The sequence below is a fragment of the Chelonus insularis genome, unplaced genomic scaffold, assembly GCF_013357705.1.
Source record: "Chelonus insularis isolate UGA/USDA-ARS -01 unplaced genomic scaffold, ASM1335770v1 contig_88_pilon, whole genome shotgun sequence".
NCBI classification, from domain to species: domain Eukaryota; kingdom Metazoa; phylum Arthropoda; class Insecta; order Hymenoptera; family Braconidae; genus Chelonus; species Chelonus insularis.
Genome location: NW_023276776.1, coordinates 621,081 through 647,708, shown reverse-complemented (window position 1 = coordinate 647,708; position 26,628 = coordinate 621,081). Strand labels below are relative to the sequence as shown.

The 26,628-nt window shown below is 32.2% G+C and overlaps 1 protein-coding gene and 1 long non-coding RNA gene across 2 annotated transcripts; one reads left to right on the top strand and one right to left on the bottom strand.

The window, feature by feature from the left end:
* Window positions 1–1,588, bottom strand: LOC118072203 (uncharacterized). The gene is made up of 4 exons (XR_004690989.1): window positions 1,392–1,588; window positions 529–878; window positions 288–440; window positions 1–167 (listed from the first exon to the last, which is right to left on the bottom strand). It is a non-coding gene; the product is annotated as an uncharacterized lncRNA (long non-coding RNA).
* On the top strand, window positions 1,403–23,392 carry Delta (neurogenic locus protein delta). The gene is made up of 6 exons (XM_035091898.1): window positions 1,403–3,581; window positions 5,657–5,956; window positions 9,030–9,093; window positions 13,281–13,532; window positions 16,516–16,576; window positions 20,236–23,392. The coding sequence occupies exons 1-6, from the start codon at window positions 3,522–3,524 to the stop codon at window positions 22,142–22,144; spliced, it is 2,646 nt and encodes an 881-aa protein (XP_034947789.1). The 5' UTR covers window positions 1,403–3,521; the 3' UTR covers window positions 22,145–23,392.
* The last annotated feature ends 3,236 nt before the right edge of the window (window positions 23,393–26,628 follow it).

Below are 26,628 nucleotides of genomic sequence, written 5' to 3'. Positions count from 1 at the left end.
ACTTGTTTATGTAGGGGAGACTCAGGGAAAAATAGGATATAGGGTAAAACGTTTAACAGTTCATCAACTCCCATGTCTCACTTGGTCAACTGTCAAAATCCATTCTGTCCTATTTTACCCCTCACATATTTATTTTTTATCTTCCAAGGATATAAATCAACGTCAGACTGTATTTGATAGAAAAATTATGTTAGTTTTTTAACTCATCTTTATCCATCGTTGTGTAAATGCAATATTTCAATTTTAATTTTTTTTAATATTGAAAATAATCAATTTTTTTTACCAACCTTTCCTTTTTTTGAATGTATTTGTAATTGTTATTAACAATAAAATCAATTAATATGTTTTTATTTGCACCCTTGGGAGGTAATGGGTTAATTATTGTTCGTTGCAAAAATTTTTTTATTCTTGTTAACCTTTTGTAGCCTCATGTAACATTTCTGTAACAAAAAAACAATTATTCTGTATTAACAATAATATAATAATTAATACAATAAAAATATTTTTTAATTTGGAGACATAATTTACCTTTTACGATCTTAGGCTTCAAAGGATTAAGATTAAAGCATGCAAAATTGCATGAAAGTCAAGAGTTGATGTCGAATGATGCATGATCCATATATTGTATGTATTCGTTCGGTGGTAAGAGCTCGCCGGAAGTGGTTCCATATGGCCCCCTTGTTGGTCTGACCTGTTGAACCACCTCATAACCGGAAGTATACTATACACTTTTTGTTCTCGTAATTTTTTTTTTAGATATGAAACTAAAAAAACCGAGTGAATGATGATGCATAACATGAAAACAATAATCGATTATGTATATAAATCTTGGCAATATGGTCAATATTTTGTATACAAGGCTTCCAGATTTTTTTTTGCTAAAAAAAAAATCAAAACATTAAATTAAAAATATATTTCTTTCCTTTTGAATAATTACTAAATAATTTTTTTCACTATTTTATTTATTAAAAAAAGAAGCTATAAAATAATAATTTTATTCTTAGTAAAATAAATGTGAAATTTGTGCAATAAAATGCGGATTTCTAGTCACAAGTTTTATTAGAGTGTGATTAATTCATTAGTAGATAAAAATATTCCATTAATCAAGGTAAAAGTTTCTTCTTTTAATCAAAAAATAGACTAATTAAACTGTATTAATTAAAATTCAATAATTAACTAGAAATCTTCATCTGAATAAATTCTTTTAATTGAATCGAAATAAGATATAACCTTTCTACTGCGATCAAATGTTTTCAAAACAAACATTACAGATGAAAACAAAAATACGATTCGTCATTGAATGAAGAGAAGGCATCCAAACATAAACTAGTGCAATTTCCTGATAAAAGATAATAATAAAACAAAAGATTGAAATCATTTAGTATACTTACTGTATGTCATAAGTGAACGTGTAAATTTCTGGGCGCGTGGCGTTGGAGAGCTTCTGTATATACTTTTACTCCTCGACTCTCCTGCATGATGAAAAAGAAGCAGAGTAAAGTGGTGACGTCACAGGAAGGTGGCATGCGGCGCGTGCCGGGATCAGATCGAGTTTATGGTGACGATGAAAGTGCGTGTATGCGTCGAGCGTTCAGTGGAGCATTCAGTGAGGCATTTGGTTGGCCGTACTCTGTGAGGATCAAATACACAATAAAGAGAGATAGGTATAGCCACTATTACCACAGATGTACGATAAAAAGACAGAGATACGACATATTTAAAAGTAGCATTGCTGTAATATACATACATACTTACATATACGTAGTGATAGGGTGGCTGACGCGTGCAGCCGGCCTGCAGCTGCCTCCCTCAGGTCTCTCTTCACCTCTCCCCCTTCGAAATCAACCCAAGCTTACCCAAGAGGCCCCTCCTTCGTTCTACCACCAGGCTTTTCGGCTTCCAGTCTACGTACTATGTCGTAGCATCATAACTTCTACCCCTCAGTCCGGCCTTCCCCTTCTCCATCAAACCATATCTCTTTCTTGCTCACTGGTGCTCTGCGGGCCCCGTAGAACCGCCATTATAAGTAGGGGTGCCGTTCTGTTAATACCTCCAGTCGAGTACAGACAAGGGTAGCTGTTGAAGCCGTTGTACTTAGCATTTTCAAGTCATTCCAATAGCCCGCGTGTGTTATAAACAACTTGTGGCCAATTTTAAGGATTACTTGTATTATTATAATTTTATTAAAAACTAATTAAAGAAAGGATTATTTATTTATTTAAGTGTGCTTATTGTGGTATGATTAGTAAAACAATATTGTGTCGTGTGTAAATTTGAATTTGAATCAAACTTTGTAAAATGATATAGAGTGTTGTGTTTCCGATTGAGGATAACTTTTTTTTAGTTCTGTGCTAATCCGCTGAGTGGTACTAGTGGCATTGGGAGAAGAAGCCGGAGAAGCAACAGTACAAGACGGAAAACAGGAATAAAAAATAGAAAAGTCAAGAGTTTTTTGACGAAAAAAAGGAAGAAAAGACTGAATTTATACTGTTGTTTGAATGCCAGTAGATGTTTGGCTTTTTAAGTAGTAGACAACAACAGTCGTTATAGCTTTGTATTTTGTGTTTTCTGTCTACAGTCATATTATTTCAAGCTTTCTAGGAAAGACATTTCCTAACGGTTCTGTATTTTCGTTGGCAAAAAAATCTCAAAAAGTAACTTATTATTTTTAAACATAACTGAAGTAATTTTTTTATTTATAAAAATTAAAAAAATTATATATTTTTGTCTCACTTCTGTCAAATCCTTGACTCTTTCGACTTGGTGTATATCCCCACTCTTGATTCAGCTTTCGTTGGCAAGGAGGGGGTCAAGGGGAAATAGGGGAACGACACAGGCGAGTCATCTCGTTACACCGGAGGTTCAGATCAACTCAGTGTGCCAGTGCGCGACCTGCCGTGTGTGATGATTGTGTGTTCTTCTATTTATGTCTCCGCAAACTCAACCCGGTACCTGTAAATACCTTTGAAAATTTTTACAACAATTAAATGATGACAACAATGTACTGTCGCCGTGAATTGTTGTGGGAAGTGTACAGGAATACAATTAATTGTTTATCTTAATTTGAAGACAAATTATTCTCGACAACAACAAAAAATTCCAAAGTCAAAGTATAAAGGAAAGGAGAATTAGCAAGAGAGACCAACATTTAATATTAAAGATCAGAAGCGTGAGACGCCAACATCAGAATCGAAGAATTTCTAGTTACTATTCATTGGCACTTCGTTCAGGATCAATGGATTAAGTGTAAATATGTTGAAAGTGTGAAATTGATACGAGTATATTGGTAATAATCAGAGTGCAGTGATAATAATAGTGAAATTGGTTAAGGCAAGAGTTGATAAACGAGAGTTTTTGAGGCACAAGAAGAGAGAGGAGTTGGTTAGGAAGCCCTTATGGCTGTGCATCGAGTATTAATTGCCTCAAAGAGGAGGTAACAACGCGAGTTGTACGACGCGATTGTACCGCGTAGCGACGTAAACATCGGAGAAGCTCTATCTAATCAGAGCTTTTGACACAACATGTGGACAGCGATGCTAGTGTGGACGGTCGCCGTCGTGCTTTTACCGTCACCCCGAGCAGTAAGTTTCATTCTTATGCTATTTTCACCTTGTTCACCTTTATTTATTCATTCTTTTTTCTAATTTCAGATACTTTATAATCCATTTATACGATTAACAAGCCAATACGATGTCATTTAAATTATCCATTCATGCATTATCTGTGCTCTTGAAACCTTCTGCTTCCATTTTCTAAAGAGCCAAGTCTCATTATATACATCTCAGTGATGCCTAATCCTATTTTTCATCACACTGCATCATTTTTGATGATAAATCTGGCATTAATCTTTATCCTAAGCGTTTCCAGACACCTTTAAACGCTGTTAAAGCTTATTTAAACAAATATTTGATCGGTTTTCGCTGCAGTTGACAAAGAAAAGTTGACAGAAAATCCCTTTGAATGAATTATAAGATTATTTACTTATTTTTTTTTTTGTTGAACAACGTCGTGTGCCAACGAGATTAAGACAACAAACTATTTTGAATGTACATAAATCTTATGTCTTTTTAATTTTATCTAACTTCGCCGTCTTTATATATACATTATATTTTACGTTTACTTTACTATTTATCTATTTTTACGTCCCCCTTATTTAAATTTATCACTAATTATTATTAAAACATTTTTTTTCGTCTAAAATTTCAAGTTCAACGGTAATAATTATTAGTATAATGAATGAGAAAAATAATCCAGGGACATCCATAAATACTCCGAAACCATTCGGACTCCAGAAATAGACTCAAGTACGCTTAAAGTACAAATTCTTCAAAAACAGAAGGACTTTTTCCCGTCGTTTTATGACGGTTAAAATAGATTATACGTGATTTAATCAAAGTCAATGAAATCTTTACTTTCTCTTTTTTGTCCCTTTGCCCTTTAATTTGATAATTTATTGTTCTTGTTAACTTGCTCACTTCATTGCTAGATAAACGTGGGTTACATCCACTAGATTCTTTGTAGAATAGTTTTAATTCCTAACATAATAGTAAATTATTCACATAAATAACTTGCTTAAAATGTTTTCATGATTAAAAATAGATTATTAAGATAATAATTTGATAGAAACCATTAATTAATTTTTAGTATTAATAATAAATATAAATATTTTTAATGTTATATAAATTCTCAAGTGTTTCTATACATATTTTCATGGCAAGAAACATGACGAAATTTATACTAACGATAGTTTTACATTTTATAATCATAAACAATTAATTATAAAGCTTTTCACTTCAAATATGTGACTACTAATCCTTAGAGACAGGTTTCAAAGAAATAAAATGTTGATTTTATATGTTTTTATATTAAAGAAAATTTTCGCGTGTTTGAACGTCAAGAAATAAAATATAAAATGTTTAATAATTAAAAATTAATGATTATTTACTTTAAATAAACCGTTGCCGACCGTTATATAGATAACTATAAAGCATAGACTTTATATATATTTTTTAAATTTATTTATGGCTTTTATTTAACTCATTTTGCTTACTTTTTTCTGTAAATCTGCCTGTTCGTGCTTGCATGGCAGGAGATAGAAAAAAAGCCCATATGTAAGAAAATATTCGTGGGGGACAGCACGTGCACCAATTGCGTACCCGTCAGTTGACTCCCGTCGCGTTAATTCGGAGGGATCCTCTTTTTATCATTATCATTATTATTATCATTATTATTCCCCCCTTTTTTGTCACCATTATTTCAATCTTAATCAACCAATCCGTTGGAATTTTACTCAATCAGTACATTATTTCAATTAATTACATTTGTTGTCATTATTTTTTTTTTTTTTTAATCACTATCAAATGAAACCAACTAAACTTTTAATTCAATGAAATACTTTTATTCTTCTAGCTGAATAAATTCCCACAAGATCAATGTTTTAATTAGTCAAAGAACTTAAAAAAATAATAAAGTAATTAACGATAACGATAACATGAATAGATAATTAATTGATGGCTTTGATCAAAATTTTTTTCTTATGTTTTATTTTGAAGATTCAAGTTTAAATTGAAATTCAATTGAGATACCAAGAGAGAATAAATGATAAGATTGATGTGAATATATATTGATGTTTAATATTTAATAATACTAATTCCAGGTGAATGCCTCGGGCGTGTTCGAGTTACGTTTAAAGTCATTCGTCAACGAATACGGAAAGGACAATACAGGAAAGTGTTGCTCAGGAAGTTCGAAGAACAACGAGTGTTTAGGAGTGTGCCAGACAAGGTTCCGAGTTTGCCTGAAGCAGTACCAAGCTAAAATCGACACGACCACACCATGCACGTATGGTGACGTAGTAACACCTGTGCTTGGTGGAAATGTTGTTAATCTCAGTCCTGATATTTCAATGCCAAGTTTTACCAACCCCCTCAGGTTCCCCTTCGACTTTTCTTGGCCGGTAAGTGTCATTTTATTAATTACTATTATTCTTTTTTTATGCCATTGAATATTTATTTTTTTTTTCTGAAATAATAACACATGTTGATAAAAACTAATGTGAATATTTTTAAAGGTGTCAAAAGAGGGTGCAAAGTGGAAAGTAGCACGGTATATAATTTAAAAAAAAAAATAACAGAGGGTTGTTGAAATGGTGAAAAAACGTTTAGATAAAATATTCTAGATGTAGATATTGTAGATCAAGTAACAGATGGCTAGAAGAATATATATCTAGAGACAAGCACACTTGTTTCTGCTGAACATATCGTGAGATATGTTATGTGTGAGACAATGACAGATGGTCTCTAGACTACTCTACTACTAGAGTATACTTTAGTAAGTCCCAATAGATTCACTCTCGCTTTCCTTCCTGTCGAACCCGTCATCTAGCTCTCACTAGCAGAAAAGACTAGCCAAGAGTTTAATTTGCTAACCCATATGGCGCCTCTTGGACCATCAGCAGCATCCCTTCTATTATTATTTTTTTTTATTCATCACAGTATCCTAGACTCTTAAAAAAAGAACCAAGTATTTATATTTACTCTCAAGTCTTTTTATGATAAAAATGGTAGATTAATCAAAATCATGATAAAGATACTTAATAGCAAAATTGATATGCTATATTAATATTGGTGACAGCAGAAAAGTTATTTCTAATTCAATGTACCAAGCTCAGCAATTTGCGATGATTTATTTATGTCTTTGACGAGCTATTGAGTCATTTCAGTCATTTGGTCTAACTCTTATACTGTTTGCGTGCACTTCATTGCTTCAAACTTTGCCTCAAACAATTCCAACTCTAAAAATATGCATGGTTATATCTTTTTCAGCAGGTTACGTCTACTTCTTAATAATTTATGCTAAACGTTCCTTGAGAGTTCTATATACTATATCCTATACATCGTTGAAACCATTCATCCATTCGTAGCCGAAAATTCATTCTTTTTTTATTTTTTATTTCAACAGCTCTACTATACACCTACGCTTCACATCTCATTCTTCGTTCTTTCAGCTAAATATTCAATTAATTACATCATAAACCACGTGGCATTTAGTAAGAGACCTTTATCATTCTTTTTGTTTATTTTTCTCTCAAAAGAAAAATCATCACTTTTGATATTTTATTTCTTCTTAAATCCTCAATTAATTAATCATATAAAAAAGAATGCACAAAAAATTCTTTTCATCAGATTTTCTTTCTTTTCAAATCATTTTTTTTTCTTCAACACAAAGTATTCTTGTTATAATAATTTTTTTAACAAGCCCTGATTGGAAACTGAATACAAATAAATATAGAAGTGATGCGGAAATGAAGAGAGAAAGATTGGGTATAGGATTGGTACAGATAATCAACTCGTTTGCTACCGGTTTGTTCATGTCATTTCTTGCATTTACTATCAGCTGGTGACTTTTTGCTCTGCTTGTGACGGTTCCGTGATGATTAATAAATGCATATACGATATAGTCGCGATTACAGAGTGGACTACATAGCACGCGAGTGTTCGTGTATGTGTGTAATCATGAAAGAAGAGATGAGGAGACGTGAAAGAAGAAGAATAAGACAAGTGTGTGGTGATGGTGTTGGTGGAGGTATGCCGACATAACCCGTGGGAACCGACTCCTGAGTGAGCTGCGCCCGGCCTCGTCTCTTTCTCCCGCGTTCAATTCATTCTCGTGCCTCTCTTCTCTTTGCCTTTCATCCGTCCGCACAAACATATACCTTCGTTGCAACTTTCTAGCTCTTTCTCACTCACACCAACAGTCTATCTTGCTTGTTCATTCTCCACTCTTAACCCTAACACGTTTAAAACTACTGCAGATATATAACTGATTGTGATGATGATTCTCAAAATTAAACACAGACAATAAAAGAGAAGTAAGTTGGTTCCCTAAAATGTATATATATACATATGCTGGAAGCAACATTGTTCCCCTCAAGTGTTGGAGTTTGTTCAGATACTTTTTGCCGCTCCAATACCAATCCCCGTAATAAATTAGCTAGGGCGATCACGGTGGCATTCGTCTCTTCAGCAATTTATCTCCACCTATTTTTTTCTCAAGTCTAATACAATCGTGTCTGCATACTTTTCAAGCTTTAAAATACACAAGCTTTAAAATACACAACCTGTCAGATATATACATGCATTTACAAAAAATATAATAAAATCACGTTAAAATTACTCTCTCTCTCTCTCCTGGTTACCACAGTAAAAAATAACTCTCTGTCTTTCTGTTGAATAATGTGCTAAAAAAACATTATTTAAATTATTTGTCATCCATTTCCCATATCATGGAATATTAAACAAAATATTTTTTATTTAAAATTAAAATTATAAGGAAATAATGGTATCAATATCAATGATGATTAATTATTTAATTGAATCACTACAGAAAATGATTTATCAATCTTTTAATGAAGGTCATTTCATGCCTGACTATTTTTTATTCATCTAGCTTTTTGATGTCTCATTCCATTTATCATTCATCCTGATGGTCTATTAGATAATGAATGTCTTTATATAAAATTCATGAAGGTTGCTGTTACGTTATGATAATATTGATATGATTTTTAATACGATGTGCTGCTGCAAATTTTTATTTATTATCCTTTTTTTTTTTTTTAAACTTGGTCATTATGTCACTATCATTATCATGAGCATTCTTATTAGCATTTATTATTTAAATAACATAACGGCGTTGTGTGTAATCTCGTGTGTCGTGTTATACACTAGCTTGACATTCAATAATTAAATATACAAGATTGCATTTATCACTGCAGTAATTTTTCCCTTCGGTCACGCTAAGGGAAAAATTCCATTTCTCATCTGATCATGACAACAATCACGATAGCAATATATCCACGTGTGCCCCTTTTTAACCCCATTTATACATTAGTAAATATTTAATTACTCAATTTACCATGAAATTAAATAAATAAATGCATAACTTTGCAAACAATTGGAATAAATACATTATTCATTTTTCTCATTAATTGTCTTTAATGATACCAATTATTTTTTTTCTTCTCATTGCAGGGTACTTTTTCATTAATAGTCGAAGCCTATCATGATGCTGAAAACTCTACACATCCATCATCTGGTAAGCACTGGAAATTTTTTCTTAATTAATTAAATAGTTAATGTGAATTAAAAAACAATTATTGTCTAAGAGAAATGTAAGATATGCATTATGAGTCAGTAAATATTTGTTGAGTCTTACGTAAAAGATGGTTAAATAACCAGGGAATTCCTGCTAAATAAAGTGTCATGACCTCGATCATGGCGTACTTGGTTCTTACAAGGAAAAGTTTCCCACTTTGAATTTACAGCTCAGAGTTAGCTGTGCTATGCTGCTGGCAAGCCAACGTCTTGAGAGCTGGACATACAAGCCAGAGTTAGAGAGTTGAAAAGAGATGGAAAATAAGAAAGAAATGCTTGCTTGAAAGAAGAAGCAGTGCCTTAGCAACGAATAGAATCGTGCAAGCGAGGAAGCTACTTCCGGACATGCACGATATATTCACCAGATATCTATCCCTTTCTTTGATTTCTTAAAAAAGATTGTTCTTGGATCCAGTCTAGACCTTTTTTAAATATCCCATCAATTCTATCATGATTATCACTTCCTTTATTTCTTGCTTGTCGAATGAAATTTTTGATGAATTAGTAAAACCAATAAATTCAAATCAAGAATGTTGAGAAAATGTTCAATTAAATTTGAAATTCTTGGAATGAAAACGTCTTGAAACACAAAAAGTGAATTAAAAGTTCTGGGAATGATAGAGGTGAGGTTTATTAATAAAAAGTCGTAAAAAAATAAAAATATTTGAGTTAAGAGTCGTAAAAAAGACATTCACTTTTACCAGAAAAACTTGAAAAATTAGTCGAACAAGTTGTGAGTAATTAACGGGAAATTCTAGATGATGAATAATGGACCAAGAAGGTATGGTCAGGATGAATATTCTCAGAACAACCTCACAATATCTCCAAGGGATTCCTTGGAGGGAGTAAAAGTGCTGCAGTTGGAGATTGAGGGGTTAGTTTGAATAAAAAAAAAAAAACTTGGAAGGTGGAGACGATTTTGGACGTGACAAATGACTATAAAAAGGTATAAAAAAATGAACATCAAGGAGAGAGGAAACAAGAAAAGTTGTAGCAAGTACATGATCGTAGTAGTGTTATGTATGTCAACCGAGAATGAATAAGGATCAAAAAGATGTGGGTGCAAGTATATACCATAAAGCACTAGTGTTTCCTTCCTGTGTAACCTTATAGTAGCTATCTACGACACTGGGGTAACGCGACACCCTTTATATACATGTATATGCATAAAACTAAAAAAAAAAAAAAAGTAGCAATACAAGGGAATCCCATTTGTTTCATAACGAGAGGTTTTACATGAAGTGTAGGGTGAATTACCCATTCAGTTCAACTTGACCATGTTTTTTATTCAACACCAGACTCAATTGTTTAATTAAAAAATGCCTGCTTCTTCCATGCTGTAGAGTTAATGTTGAACAGTTCCACAAGTTTATAGTAGCAACCATAAATATGAAGTTAAAAAAGTTCAAGGCATTTATTCTAGTGGAAAATGGTGGAATAAAAAAAAGGGGGAAGTGTTTGATAAGCACTTGAGAAAAGTAAAATAAAAAAAAATTTTTTATAGCAATGTTAAAATTTAGTTTTATGTTAATTGTAAAATTTCCGTAGTAACGAAAAGGCGTATGTTTCCATCAGGCGCTTCCGTAAAAACCAGGCACCAATTTCTTGTCTCATTCTCTTTCAAGATTGAGGGAGATAGATGATAAAAGAGAAGATGTAAGAGCGGACGTAAAAATACGAGCACGCAATATCGCCCAGTCGAAACGAGCCCTTTATTGCTGGGCTTACTGCTCGGATGCTGTTGCTTCCTTTCTCACAATCGGGGGCCCCCTTCTTCGCCTCCTGTTCATTCTTCTCATTTTCTACCTGCCTCGCCTACTACACCTGCGAACCCCCAAATTTTTCTCTTCTTTCATCCGTCGAATTAATACGAGACTATATATAATAGGGCACGCGATGCGCGATTCTCCCATCGTTTTAAACTCTCTAAGCTTCTTCATTTCTTTCATTCAATTATTCATTTCTGCTTATTTTCAGACAAAAAATCACTTTTAATCATTTCACCTTTACCCTTTTCTATTTTTTTTTTTTATTACAAAAATGCATATTTCACCGTTTTTATTAAGAAAAATCCTGTCATCTTTTAGTTTTTTTTTTGTTTATATTAAATTGCTGTTATTATAAACAATATATAATTATTTAGAGTCATGTGAAGTTATTAATAGCCAGATTGATATTGAGCTCAGTTCTTAATAATATTAATCACTCAATAAGTATTTTACAATGTTTTTGTTATAAAAAAAAAAGTGGCTCGAGATATCAAAAACGAAAAAAAAAATACGTACGTACATTTGTACGTACATACATTCATTTTTAAATATTTTAATATGCTTTCGAAAATCGACCCCATTATAATTACTTCCTAATGAGAAGTTGAGAAAAAAAATTTTCTGCAGTTAAATACACTAAAAAATTAGCAAGAAAAAAAATGAGAATTAAATATTGATATAAGCAAAATATTTTCCCTAGACAAACAAAAAAAATTTTTTTTTCTCTCTCTCTTTACCTGATGATTATATTTCATCTCAAGACTGCATATGAGTAATTAAATATTTATCTGAGAAATTTATTTAATCTGTGTGTTTGTTGGAGAATAAGAATTTAAAATTGTTGAACTATTGTTTACATCAGAGTTATTATTAACAAAATTATTCTTATCGATGTTATTATTACTATGATGATTAGTATAACTATTATTACAACATTATCTAGGAAGGAATAAAGCATTGATCCCCGTAGATATATAGTTAAAGGCAAATCTGTAGGCTGGCGTGAGTGAAATCAAGTAGTCCAGACGTTAAGTTGGAGTCAGTTCAAGTGGTCGGTAGCCAGATTGCTGTTTTGTAGCTGTTTCGTAGCTCTGGCACTTGCCTTCTGAGAAGACGCTGTTGAAGAAAGAACGAGAAAATGACTTTAAGTATCTTCGGGCACGCCATCAAGGCGAAAATGATCCTTTTCTCTTTCTCTTATTTTCAGAACCCAAGAGAAGAACAGACGTAATTTTACGGGGGCTCCTTCTTCTTCTTCTTCTTTCTCTACTTCTTTTCGACTTATATTATATATAGATACATAAAAAAAGTGTTGTATATCTCGGTGCTTTTACTTTTCACGGGATATATATAACGGAGCACATCTTATTACCTGCTATCAACTAGTGTTGTATTGCTGTATAGAAAGAAAGAACAAGAAATAGTATAAGTGAAGTGATAAAATAAGAAATAAAAACAAAAATTGGGCAAAGAATGAAAATTACAAATACCCGCCTCTCTTTCCCAGAGAATTCACCGAGTTTACTTGGATCTCCATGTACATGTGGATGTGTATTTGTACGTACTCTTCTTTCTACCGGATGCGCACCGTCGGCAGAGTATATAGCAATAGCGGACGAGCGTCCGGTCTGTTGCCAGTGCGGGACCGATGTTCATCGATTATTGGGTGCAGCAGTCATGTCTCCCTCAACATCTTCTTTTTATCCATCTTCCAATACGTTACATGTCTTATGACTAATTGACACATTTTTCCCTCATTTTTATTCCTCAATGTTATCTATAATTATGCTGTCAATACTCTCCTAACATCAACAATACCAATAACTGTCCAACATCAACAGTAGTTTCCCCAACCGGAATTTCAATAATAACACGTGCTGGAAAATATTTCCATCTCATTAATTAGATTGTAAAAAAATTTTTAATTAAATTTTCTCTCTATTAAATCATAAAAAATAATATCTCGTTTTTATTAATAAAAGTACAAAGCTTATTGAAGTTGGCTTTAATATAAAGGAAGATAAAAAAAAAAAGAAAGCATAGTAAAGATGAAATTAAAAAGTTTTCAACGATAAAACCAGATAGTAAATATTTAGAAGAAAAACGTCTGTGTATGAAATTCTAATTAAAATATAAATGTTCGGATGTAAATGAATAATTAATTACTGAAACAGTTCAAAAGGTTATAGATGAACGTTATTCTTATTTGTGAAAATAGCAAGAGATTAATAAAAATATGACCAAGAAATATAAAGACTCATAATGATAATAATAAACAAGATGATGATATTGATAATAATAATGATAATGATATTACTCATAATATTAGATAAATGTTAATGACTTGTTGATGTTGCAGAAAAAGTTCTCATAACAAGGTTGACGACCCAGCGATGGCTTGATGTTGGAACAGAGTGGACCGAGGATGAACATCGTAGCGCTCATGCGCGTATGGTGTACGAATACAGGGCGACCTGCAGTGCACACTACTATGGAAAGGGTTGTGAGAATCTCTGCAGGCCACGTGACGACAGTTTCGGACATTACAGCTGTAGTCCGACCGGTGAAAGAGTCTGTCTGTCCGGATGGAAGGGCGATTATTGCAACACCCGTTAGTATACTTTATTATTTTCATTAACAAAAACATTATTGTCTTGCACAACTTTACTAACCACACACACACTCATAAAGCTCAATTCTAGATTTTTTTTTCCCCCGTCAAAATAATCATCTTTAACTACACTGAGAATAAAATTTACTGTGAAGAAGTAATTTTTTTTCTTAAATAATAAAATCAAAATTTTTAATAATTGCAATGGAATCTTTTTTGGATTCAGAAAGTAAGAATTTTCTCAAAATCAATCCAACGTCACTATGTATTTAAACTTATCAACATCTTGAGTTGAACATCAAAATAGTTTATTGCGAATATTAAAAATTTTTTTTCATTAATTAAATTAACATTTATTTGCATAACAAAAATTTAACCCCCAAATAATTTTTTTTTGATTCGTTCTATCATTGTAGCTATTATGAATTTTTTTGAACATTGATGATTTATTATGATAGTTCTAATGGGTTGAAACCGTTGCATTAGAACCGCGAATAAAGTCCAACCGACCAAATAGTCTAGTCCAGTAGTGAAATGGACTTTTAATCATCAGAGGTTTCGATCAAGGGGTGAATTTAAGGGTGTGACAATTTTTTATTTTTTTAGTCCTTTTTATCCTTCTCTTTCTCATGTGTGCTTGTATGGTTGGGGATAGAGGCAAAGTGAGTTAGAGAACAAGGCAGCTGCAGTGCGGCCCAGGGCTGCCCTCGACAGCTGCTTGGTCGGGTGCTTTAACCAACAGCTGCACGAGACTTAGCAATTCACTTCTCTCTCTCTCTCTCCCTCTATTTTTCTTTTTTTCTTTGGACGTTGACTCGCGACGTACCTGATGCCCCCTGACCTTGTTGTAGCTTTTGCGCGGACTTGTCCTGATGCAGGTAAAGAATGAAGAAAAGGCGAATCCTCTTCGCTACGCTACGCTTATACAACGGCTCCTATTTTTTTTTTTTTGTTTCGGTCTCATGTATATACTTTGAAAGAATCCCTGTGGTATGCCTCGAGCACCATGCTATTCATACAATCGTTGTATAATTGTTGACCTGCAAGATAGTGTATAGAGAAAGAGAAAGCATTCAAAATTGTGGGGAGGAAAAATAAAAATCGATAAGGCCGTTACGAGACGACCATCACCAGTTTAATTTTAATGTCCCCTTTCATTCTAACTAAATCTACGAGTTACTTGAGGTCAAGTTTACTAGCTTGCAAAAATTTTCTTTGTCTAGTTCCTACACAATGAATTTACACTTTTCAAATATTTTTTTTTTTTTTTTTCTAACACTTATCAATTCAAATAAATTATCTGTAAAAAATCAATTTTGGAGCAACAATTATTTAACTTTCTTTCTTATTAAATAAAAAAAAATTTTCTTCATAAACTATCATAATTATTTTCGTAAATATTGAATAATTGATGAGTAATTTTATTTAGAAAGTGAACGTTGAAAATAATTATCAATATTTTTTTAAAATCAAGTGAAATTGATTACAGTGCATAAAATTTCCATCAAATTGTGCAGGAAAATACGTAGAATAAACAAAATAAAAGATACCAGGAATTAGACGTGGGATATATAAGAATATAAAAGCAAAGGTAGATATCAAAGGAAGAATAAAGAAATATGGAGGTTTTTTGTAGAGAATTTTTTATAGTTTTTGTTAGTCTCTGCGATTAGCTCGGCAAATGGCGTTTATTCCTTTAGTTCGTATCAGGATTGAGGAATCCCTGGGATTTGGCCATTCCTTTCGGCGTCGATCCAGAGAGTCACGGACTATAAATACCTTGTTGCTTATTCGAGCAGTAGGAACGTACGTGCAAAGCAGAGAGAACGAATGAGATCTCTCTTATACCAGAATCGTATGTTGGTATTAACTATTATGCGTTTAGCTTATAAGCTTTATAGGATCTATTATACTGAATACAAATGCTCATGTAGACTTTTAGTTACTATTTTTTTTTCTTCCACAACTATTTGACTTCAACTCAAGAAGAAGAAGGAGAAGAAGAAGAAGTATTAGTTCCTTATTCTTCTTCACACGTGTTTGCCTTTCTCTCTCTCTCTCTTTTTCTTTCTTCATTGCAAACAAGGTAAAGCATAAAGCACACCTTCAACCCCATTCGGAAGATGTTATCGTGACTGGAAGGCACCAGTGACTATAAAATTCTTCGTGTGGATCCGTCGTCGATTAATTTAAATTCGGTGTAGTTAGTAGGCTTGTGATACGCACTTTATTCTACTCTCCTGCAGTGATTCTCCACTGAGAGAAGAGAAAAATAACATTGGGAATATTTTGTGTCTATAAGGGAGAGTGTCCTTAGGACTTGCAATACTAATTTTTTTTTTTTAGTAATTTTCATTTATTTTGAAACAAATCTCTCGTGTTTTTATTTTTATTCTTTATTCGTTTGATACATACGATACTTAAGCAAACTATTGCATGCCTATGCCATATGGCTACAAGCCAATAAACCCGCTGTGCCCTAATATTTCAATATTTTCAGACTGGACGGTTTTTTTAAATTTCTTTTTTCGTGATTTATGTATGTCATATCGCGTTGCTTCGCGACTTACATGTATACACATTCAAATTTCTTGTACACGAATTTTTATGGATAATTGAAATAATTAATTCTCAGAGCAAAGAGATAAATAATTTTTATTACCTAAAAGACCTTGAGATTTATTAGTAATTAAAATCTTTTTTAATAACACTCTTTTTTTTTTCTTTTTTTTTTAATTCAATAATTGGCTCATTAATTAACGATTTAACTTTTAATAATAATCTTTATCATGTAATTAATATTTTATTGGAAAATATTTTTCAAATGCTTTAACACCTTGACAGTTAATGATTTCATTATAAATGAAAAATAGCAAGAGAATGGTTTTTTTTTTTTTTCAATTAACTCAACATTATTATTAATATAATTTTTTTTGTTATTATGGTAATCATGATTCTTAATCTCGGATTTTTTATATTTTAGCACGCTGCTTACCTGGATGCAATGAACAACATGGGCACTGCAGTCAACCTAATGAATGCACGTAAGTAATCAGTATAAAAGCCTTGAAAATTTATTCTCATTATTCATTTATATTTAGAGATGATATATAAATAAATAATCAAAGCTTTCAATAATATACAATACACGCACATATGCATCATAATATATATATACTCTAATTCTTTCTATAATATCCTCTCAACTGCTCTCCAGTACTCTTTGTATATTGTCTGACATTTAAAACTCAATATCTGAGTATCTCTTTTACTCTCTTTTATTTCCAATCTCTCTCCTTCTCTTTTTCTCTTTCTTAACATACGTAAATAAATACTTTGTGAATTAAGAAAGAGATCCGACTACTCGCGGAATCTCAAACGGCGAGTTTATAACGCAGACATAATATTTGCGCTTTCGTAATGTGTGCAACCTGCATATCCTTCATTTCTCTTTCTCTCCCACTATATCGTATTATTTATTACACTTTTTTTATATATATATATATTATCTATATTTATTAATTTTTTATCTGCATTTAATTACATACACACCTCCATTAAAATCATTCAAATGACCATTTATTTCCTACAATGTGAATAGAATTCTCATTTTTGCAATAGTCTCAAGAAAATTCATTCATTAAGTAATAATGAAATTCTTTTGAAAGAATATTATTTCAGAAAAAAATTTAGAACACTTTTTACTTGATCGATAATTTTTTTTTTTACAAAATGTCTATTGGTTATAAACAATTAAAAATGACTTCAATTAATTAAATGATCATTACTATGATTATATTCAATAGATATTAATGAAATGTTGTTATAAATAATTGGATATGATTAAACAATTGTATATTGTTAATAATAATTTTTTCTTTGATCAAGATCACTTTCAAAAGATATTATTTTTGTTTTTATAATAAAACTTTCGATTTCAAAATAATTTTGTTGAAATAAATTACCCATTTTAATGATGAATTATTATCGAAAAAAATAATTATCATATTGTGGTATAATTTTTTTTAATGAGAATTCGATCAAACGTAATCATCAGTGAATTGATAAAAAAAAATTTCTCGTCTTCAAAAAAACGACTTTTGCAGTTGACGTAATATACTTTTCTTTGTATGAAATAAGGTGAAAGGCAGATATAATCTTAAAGCGTTGATGTAAATGTATAAAGAAAATCAAAAAGTCGAGAGGGATTGAAGAGAAAGCAAGTATATATGTATGGAAAGAATTATATTAAGACCCTTACTTTAACCATCAGAAGTAGAAGAAGAAGAAGAAGCGAAAGAAAAAAAAAAATAATCTCATGTAGTATACAAATTGAAACCGAGGTTTAGCGTTAATTCAATTTTACAATTATGCTCCGGGCGAGGTTAATTGTTACAAATTAATTGTGGACATTAAGATGGCAAACTTGACGAAGAATAAAATGTCAAATATGAAGAATAATAAGGAATAAAAGAACATCAAACAAAAACCGATGCAGGATATATTAAATCAAATTTATCAATAAAAATTCTTTCTATCTGTTTTATAGATTAAATTTGAAACAAATAAATAATGAAATAACAATATAATAATAAATAAATAAATAAATAAAAAAAAAGGAAGAAGCAATGCGGAAACGGGAGTCGACGTGCCCCTGGCGTTTCGCAGAACAAGTACGTGCCGTAAATTCGTCGTTCGTTTAACCTTTACGTATATATGTAATGTGTATAGACGATGTACCACAAGTGAATACCGTGGGAGCAGAGTAGTCGATGCTTGGGATTGGTCCCCATTCGAATTACGTGAAAGAATCGCGTCGGTGCACGACGGTCGCGATTGAAATTTTCGGAGGGTATCGTCGACGACAGCAGACCAAAGTGTAGGAACTGAATACTGATTAATCTTCAAGCTAACTACAATCTTTTACATCTAAATTGTTGTTGTATACCTTTTTTAGCAACTATTATATACCAATTAGAATGTATTTACTGAAAAGGAATTTTTTTCCACAACATTTACCAGCTATTTGTTGTGGTAGAAAAATAATTAAAAAATAACTGTAATAGTTAGGAGATTAAATATCATCAGCTAATATTCTAATCGATAAACTTAATGAATTTTAAAGAAAGAAAGAAAGAAAAAAAAGAGGAATTCATTTAATGAAAAATGATAATATCTAACTGTACATCATTAGATTCTTGCTATATGAAATCCTTGGACATCAAAAAAAGAAATGAACGATAGAAAGAATTGAGTTCTATAAATAAGTAAAATTGCAAATATTTTAGCATCATTCCATGATGTATCTGACTAATAAGTATAGTATATACGTTAGGAATCCTTGCGTTGTTAATTTTCTGCGCGTAATACATATGTAGAGTGGTGTTTGAAGGCTAGAATCTATCCGGTGTAGTCTAGTGTAGTGTTCAGGTAAGGTTTGGCACGGAATTGAACACGAGGTTTGACACGAGGTTCAACAAGAGCTTCCTAGTCTTGTGGACGATGATTTTGCGGTGTTTCAGTTGTCGTGGATGTGTATGTATGAACAAAGATATAAGAGGGAATGGGCGAATACATAGACGTAGGGTAGCTATGGATAGGAGCTAGATGAAGAGTATAGAGGAAGCAGAGGAATACGGGATTTAATGGTATATAGTGATGTGAGGACGGTAGTATCAGAAGTATGGAGATGGTTGGAGTGTATTAGTGGGTAGGACGCGCTTGCGCACTCACACAACCGCGTGACAGGCCCGTAACCTTTCCTTGACCCGCATACTGAGCGGCTGTGCCGTGGCTCGAACCGTGGGAACACTACTCCAAGACTCATCCCCCACTCGCCACTCGTCTGGCATCCCTGCGATCTTCTCTCTTTCCTTCCTCCTACTCCAACCTTCACCTCCTCCTTTTTCCATCTATTCGACCTCCTCTCCTACTCTCCAGCCCTCACCAACCTCACCACCGTCGCCCGCCGGTCTTTCATCTCGCGTTCCCTTCGCTTTCAAGTTCTCTGCGGACGACGCAATGGCCGACCACCACATCCTCCTTCTCTTTTCCCCGCATCTTCCTTTCTACTCTCCCACTACACCTCTATACTCTCATCTTTCAAGTTTACCTTTACCATCCTGCATCTTTATCCACCTCTGTTCCATTCTCTGCACCTAAATCCTATCCTCAGATCCTTAATTACTTGGAAATTATCAACTTTACTGCATCTTCCATGCCACTTATGTACTACTACTCAAAAATCATTTAATTAACATTGAGTGCTTAGTTTTTGAGGATGACTTTAAATATCTGCTTAAAATATATATTTCCCCCCTTTCAAATTTTGTTTCACATTTTTTATTCTAAGATTTTTTCGCTTGAGTTATTCAACATCACTACTAAATCGCTGCTGATAACTTTCTGAACATATCTTTCAACTTTCTTTCTTAGGTATCTCTTGAAATCACCATGATGCCACTCTCTAAGGCACTCTACATTCTTTTTATTTACCGAAAAAAGCATCAAAGTTTAATTTGACATATTAAAAATCAACTTTAACGACTCTGACGTTTCTTAGAAGCCTTATCAAAAGATTCTATCATGATTGATTACATGGCTAAGAAAGCTCAAAGTCGTTGAAATAATTTTTGACATGACTTTAGTTGATGAAGAAATTGATGAACCCGATAATAATCTTCAATTATGAATTTTTTTGCAGATGCAATCCCGGCTGGGCTGGAACCTATTGCGACAAGTGCGTAAGATATCCAGGTTGTCTCCATGGTACTTGCGAAAAACCATGGGATTGCTTGTGTAAAGAAGGATGGGGTGGCCTATTCTGTAACCAAGATCTAAACTACTGCACGAATCACAAGCCATGCTTGAATGGTGGCACCTGCTTCAACACCGGCCAAGGATCTTACACCTGCTCTTGTGCGCCAGGCTTCACTGGTACTGACTGTGAAACTCCACTCTCTGATTGTCATTCTCAACCCTGTCTCAATGGTGGTCAATGCAGCATGGTGAACAACTTAACCAGAACAGTACATCAATCCCACGTTACCACTAATGTATCCTCTGAATGGACTACTGGTTACCGATGCACTTGTCCAACATCATGGCGAGGTCGTCACTGTGAAATTAGTTCAAAATCATGCAGAGACTCACCCTGCCATCATGATGCTACTTGCGTGGATGATGCTACTAAAGGATATGTTTGCGAATGTCCAGCAGGATATACTGGTCCAGACTGTGAGACTCAAGTAAACGAATGCGCACCGAATCCCTGTTTAAACGGTGGCACGTGCACTGACATGCTGAATAATTATCGTTGCACCTGCCCAAGTGGTTTCACTGGTGAACGCTGCGAGATAAATGTTGATGACTGCCAAGGAGATCCATGTCTAAACGGTGGCACCTGCATCGACATGGTCAATCGATTCCGATGTCAATGTGTTCCAGGCTTTGTTGGACGATTATGTCAAGATAAAGTGGATTATTGTTTAGCTAAGCCATGTGCTAATGGTGGAAAATGTATACCTGGAACAAATGATTATAAATGCGCATGTAAGCCCGGTTTTACTGGAAAAGATTGCAGTGTAGACGTTGATGAGTGCAAAAGTGCACCATGTCACAATGGTGGGACATGTAAAAATCGTGTTAATGGATTTTTTTGCGAGTGTAGAGACGGATGGCGCGGCGATACATGCGGTGAGCAAGATACTGGGTTAATTATACCTCGATTATCCACATCAGTTAGCAGAAATGCTGGTATCCCACCATCAGGAGCAAGCTCTTGGTCTGGAAATCTTTCTAGACCGTCTGCTGAAGCAAGAGATGCTGGACTAACAACTGAACATGTTGTAGTAATTGCTACATTATCCACAGCTGTACCGGCTTTCGTTCTTGTGGCCGCTCTAGCTGTCATGTGTATGAAACGTCGCCAGAAGAGAGAACAAGCACGTGCAGATGAAGAGGCAAGACTTCAAAATGAAAGAAATGCCGTTCATAGCAGTTTAAGTAAACGTGCTGGTGGAGGTGTCACTTCTAGCTGTGGAAATTCAACAGTTAGCATGGTCGGTGGACATCAAGGAGGTATTTTAGGTGTGGGAACAGCTGTTACTGGTCACAGTTCACTTGGAATGGCCGGTGGGGGCAGTAGTGTTTGCTCCCTTGGAGCTGGAGACTCACATATGATTAAAAATACTTGGACAGCTAGCAAAAGCGTCAACAATACCAGTGTAAGAGATGATCTTGATTCATCTTTTCAAACTGATGGTAGTCATGATATCTCGTGTGGTGGCTACAAACCTGAACCCGTCATGTCTGACGGCAGATCAAGGACACCGAAGCAACTAAATACTGAAGCTGCGGCTCATCGTGCATCGCATCACTTTCAAAAAGACAAAGACATTGGTGTTAGTGTAGGTGTATTAGACTCTAAGAGGACGTCCATGTTTTCGAGTAGCACGTCCGACTCTTGTTGCACTGTTGAAGCCGCACTACTCAAGAGGCCAATAACGGACAGTGGTGGAAGTGCTTCCGAGAGTAGTTGTGGTGTTTATGTTATAGACGATCATTATAGGCATGACGCGACACTCGCGGCAACCCTCGCCACCGAAGTTTAGTCACAATATACAAAAAGATAATATAGACTTTGACTAAACCAATTAAAAAATGAAATTTTTTAAAATAATAGACTATTATCAATTATGTATTCCTCTTTTTTTCTGACATTTTCTCTTTCTCCCTGAAGATGATACGCTTAAACCAAGTCTTTCATATTGAATTATGAATTATTATTTCATCAAGATTATTATTAAAAGTTGAAAAAAAAATAATTATTCAATGAGATGAAATTTCAAACGGTTTAGCACCGATGTAACTGGATTATGTCGTATTACAGCGTACAAAGCCCAGGGAAAATGAGAAATTAGACAATGAAACATGGAGGAAAGTGAGAAATGCTGTGTCGGCGGTGACACATTTACACCGCGAAACCCCTTTTTCCTTCAGCCCCTCTAGTTATATTTAATATTACGATTCAACTAAATTTTTGTACATAATTTATTTATTATTATTGTTATCTACATTTATTGAGAAAACCTGGATGTTACATAATTCCACGTAATGTCAATAATTTCTTTATTATTAAATATTAATTAATTAATTATAATTGTAATAATTATTATATTATTATTAAAATTTCATTGCATTATCATTGTTCCAGTAATTGATGTTGCGTGCGAATGATTTATGTGCGATTTAGAGTGATTTAGATACTTTCCAGTGTCTTGAGTATAAAAAAAAAAATATAAATATATAGATATTTATATATATTATATATTTGTATACGTTTATTTTTTCAACGTAAAATTGTCACAATTTATGATTTTATATTTTTCTGTCTTTTTGACAATTTTCCAGAATGTAAATGTATAAATGCATGTCTACGAGCTTTATATACATCTGTAATTTTCATTGTAAACCGTTTAGAAAACTGATAAATATGTAAATTTATTATTATTTATATAAATTGCTTGCAAGCTTTTGTAAAACAAAAAAAAAAAAAAATGAAAAAAATTATTAAGGAGAAAAGAAGACAGGACAAATTTGCAAAAGAATTTTTTTCTCACAACAACGTTTGTAATTTTGCTTTCGAGAACGGATGGCGGCGAAGACGTCTGGTCGTTTCCAAAAATAATTCTTAGAGAAAGAAGAATGACGACGAATCCCCTTCTCCAAAAGTATGTATGTATAGTAAGTGAGAAGTGAATAAAATAAAGAAGGGGTATAAATTGTTGTCTCGCCACTAAATGCCTGTCATTCGTTACCGAAAAAAAAATTCATGAAAAAAAAAAATAACTAAACGAAAACAAACTGATATAATTAAATATTGTATTGCTACAAAATCATTCAATGATTAATTCATTAAATACAACATTAATTTACTAATTAATGGATTTAATTAATTAATTAACAATGATTATGTGAAAAAAAAGTATTGTATAATTGTACGTATGTATAGATAATATGACTAGGACGTTATTTTGACACTTGTGTGTCAAGATTGTGCGAGATTTAAATATATTAATATTTTCATTGTAATTATTTTCATCTTCTATATATTTATATAAAACAAATTATTTTTTTCATGATTGACACCTTTTATGCTCGCTATTTGTAATAAATAAATATAACAAGTGTGTCTTGTTAATGCGCTACTTATGTATAATTAGATAATTATTTATTTGTGAACATGATGCTGAGTTTAAATCAATACTGGTAGAATGATAATGTTAATAAAATAATGATCATAACGATAATATTTATAAATAAATCATACTTTATAACAATCATTTGAATGATGACGAAGATGATGAAAATAAAAATTCTATAATGTTCCTGTTAAATAATATTTCATTGAACAATTTAAATAAATAATTAAATAAAGAATAAATCATGACAAGTAATTAAGACTTATTTATAAAATAATCAAAATATTCGATGACAAATCATACAAGAGTGAGAAATTTATTATTAATCAATTTCTTAAGCTTTCATTTATCTCTAGTTTCGTGTGAATTTTTTATAAATATTTTCACGATTGTTGTTTCAAACGATTATTTTGAACTGTTAAACAAATAAATTATCCCACTTTAATAAAAATTAATTCTATTATTTTTTTTTTAATAATTGTTCTATCTTCGTTCAATCACTTTTGCTGAAATTTTTCTATCGACACTTTATGTATTCAAACAATTAAAAATAATTATAAAAAATCAATTTCTCTTCTAAACTGAAAAAATATAAACATATATCTTATAACCAATTAAACTTTCAAAAAATATATCGAGCATCTATAGACTAAAAAAAATTACAATACTATTAATCAAAAAATAAAAAATAAAATAATGAATAAATAAAGTACCCTGAATTTTCTTATAATTTTTTGTACTTATAAAATTATTAACTAAAAAAAAAAATCAAATGACTGCATAAGTAAAACTGTGTTTGTGATTAAATTAATTGCACAATTAAAAATCATCTCTCTTTTTTAACTATAAAGATAAACCAGTGATACATCTTGTGAGTACATTTTTGTCTCACAAGTAATTTTTTAACTAAAGTTTACCTCTGTATCTGTTCGTATGTAGAAATATATTGATTATAAAATATAAATAATTTAACTAAACTGCTTTTGATTGTATAATTAATTGTATAAGAAACAAAATGTGAATGCATATATACACTGATTGATTGTAAAGACTTTTTAGAGGGTAAACATTTTTGTATAAATAATCTATATAAATGAATAATCCGATAAAATGAAAAAATCTGTATATTTATAGTAGAACAGTAGAATTTAATAATTAAATATTGATGATAATAATAGTATGATAATATACAACAATTACTTAGTTTATGTATCAATTAATTACTGTAATAATAATAACAATTAAATCAGTTATCATTAACGATATTTAATAATAATATTATATTGTGTAAATAGATGAATTGTCAATAGAACGATGTGGTAAAAGATGAACTTTGAATGACGAATAATGACATATTTAAAACATACACCAGTTATCTAATTATTTATTTCTCTTTGCGCTCCATGATTCCGTTTTATATTTACCTTCATACCAAATGAAAATTTTATTTACTTAAAAACGTTTCAACTATCAACAGACTTTCATTCATGTTTTAACTCAAATCATCAATTAATTTTTATCGATATTCCAACATTAAATATTGTGATGTAGAATTTTATTAACCAATAATATCTGTGATTAATGGAGTTGAAAATTTTTTTTATCATAAATAATTAAAAGAAATGCATTTGAATTTTATTCAATGAAAAGAGTCATAGTTTAAGAAAGATTGTGGGTGGAAAATAATGAGAGACTGTTGATAAAACACAGCAGGGAATGTAGAATTGGTACATTTATCAAAATATTCTTTCAATTAAATATTTTTTGTGGTATCTTAATTATGTGAATTTTAATTATTTACTCATAAATCACTGATAAAAGATACGTAAATGTATTGTTGATTCTAAATAATGTGAAAATGAGCAATGAAGAAGAGCAGAAGAGTCAAGCGGAAGAGGAAAAGGCACGAACGTTTTGCATTCTAATTAGGGCATAGAGCGAAGTCGAGCGAAAAAAATCAATCGATTCCCACGATTTTTTTTTTAATCTCTAATTCAAATTCAATTAAAACGATCTATCAATATTCCATCTTAAAATCTAGACTTGGAATAATTTATACAAAAATTACACTAATTATTGATAATAATAGGCTTCTACCTTGATGACAACTAATCAACCTGAATCAATTTCTTAGCAGTGATTCATTTAAATAACATAATGGAATTTTTTTTCAAAATAAAAATTACAAATAAATCATCAACCCATGTATGATATCATCATACTGCAATAGATTCTCCTTGCGGGCTGAATGCAAGTGAATCTATGAATACAAGATTTATGCAAATATTATATGAAGTAGAATTGATTGGCAGAGAAAAAATAATTGATTAGAAAAAATGGAAGAAAATTGTCATTTGCTAACGGTAATGATAGTAATGTAGTCAATTCCTCCTACAAAATTTGCTGTAAAGGAGTATTAAAATAATCAATAGGATATAGGATTTACTGAACAGGCAATAAGAAGTACAGAACGGTACGGTACATTCACCAATGACCGAGTGGCACGGATCCTCTGCCATTTATAGAGTCTCCTTCGTTCATTCTTGCGAGTTTATAAACTTATATATTATCTTTAAAACGTACTTAGTACCAATATTATCATCATTACTAAAATAAGGCTCATTTTTGACTCCTTTAAATACATTTGGAGTCTTTAGTTGTCTCCTTTAACCTTAGAAAAATATTTGAAAAAATCCAAGACCAACTATTCACGAAGTTTTACAGCAATTTGTCAGAGAAAAGTATATGTGAAGTTGTTACTAGAAGAGAGATACATACATAAAAGTTTGAATTGCTTGCAAATGCCACGAAACTTCAGCGCACCGTGTCGGCAACGAGTTAAGTCGTACGGCGAAATAACTCAAGCGTTTTAAGCTGCACGAGCCGGCAAGTCC

Excerpts from the sequence above, each read along its gene's own strand:
- Delta (XM_035091898.1), top strand. The coding sequence starts at position 3,522 with ATGTGGACAGCGATGCTAGTGTGGACGGTCGCCGTCGTGCTTTTACCG. Across the intron at positions 3,582-5,656 it reads TTTTACCGTCACCCCGAGCA|GTGAATGCCTCGGGCGTGTT; the intron begins GTAAGTTTCATT and ends TACTAATTCCAG. Across the intron at positions 9,094-13,280 it reads CTCTACACATCCATCATCTG|AAAAAGTTCTCATAACAAGG; the intron begins GTAAGCACTGGA and ends TTGATGTTGCAG.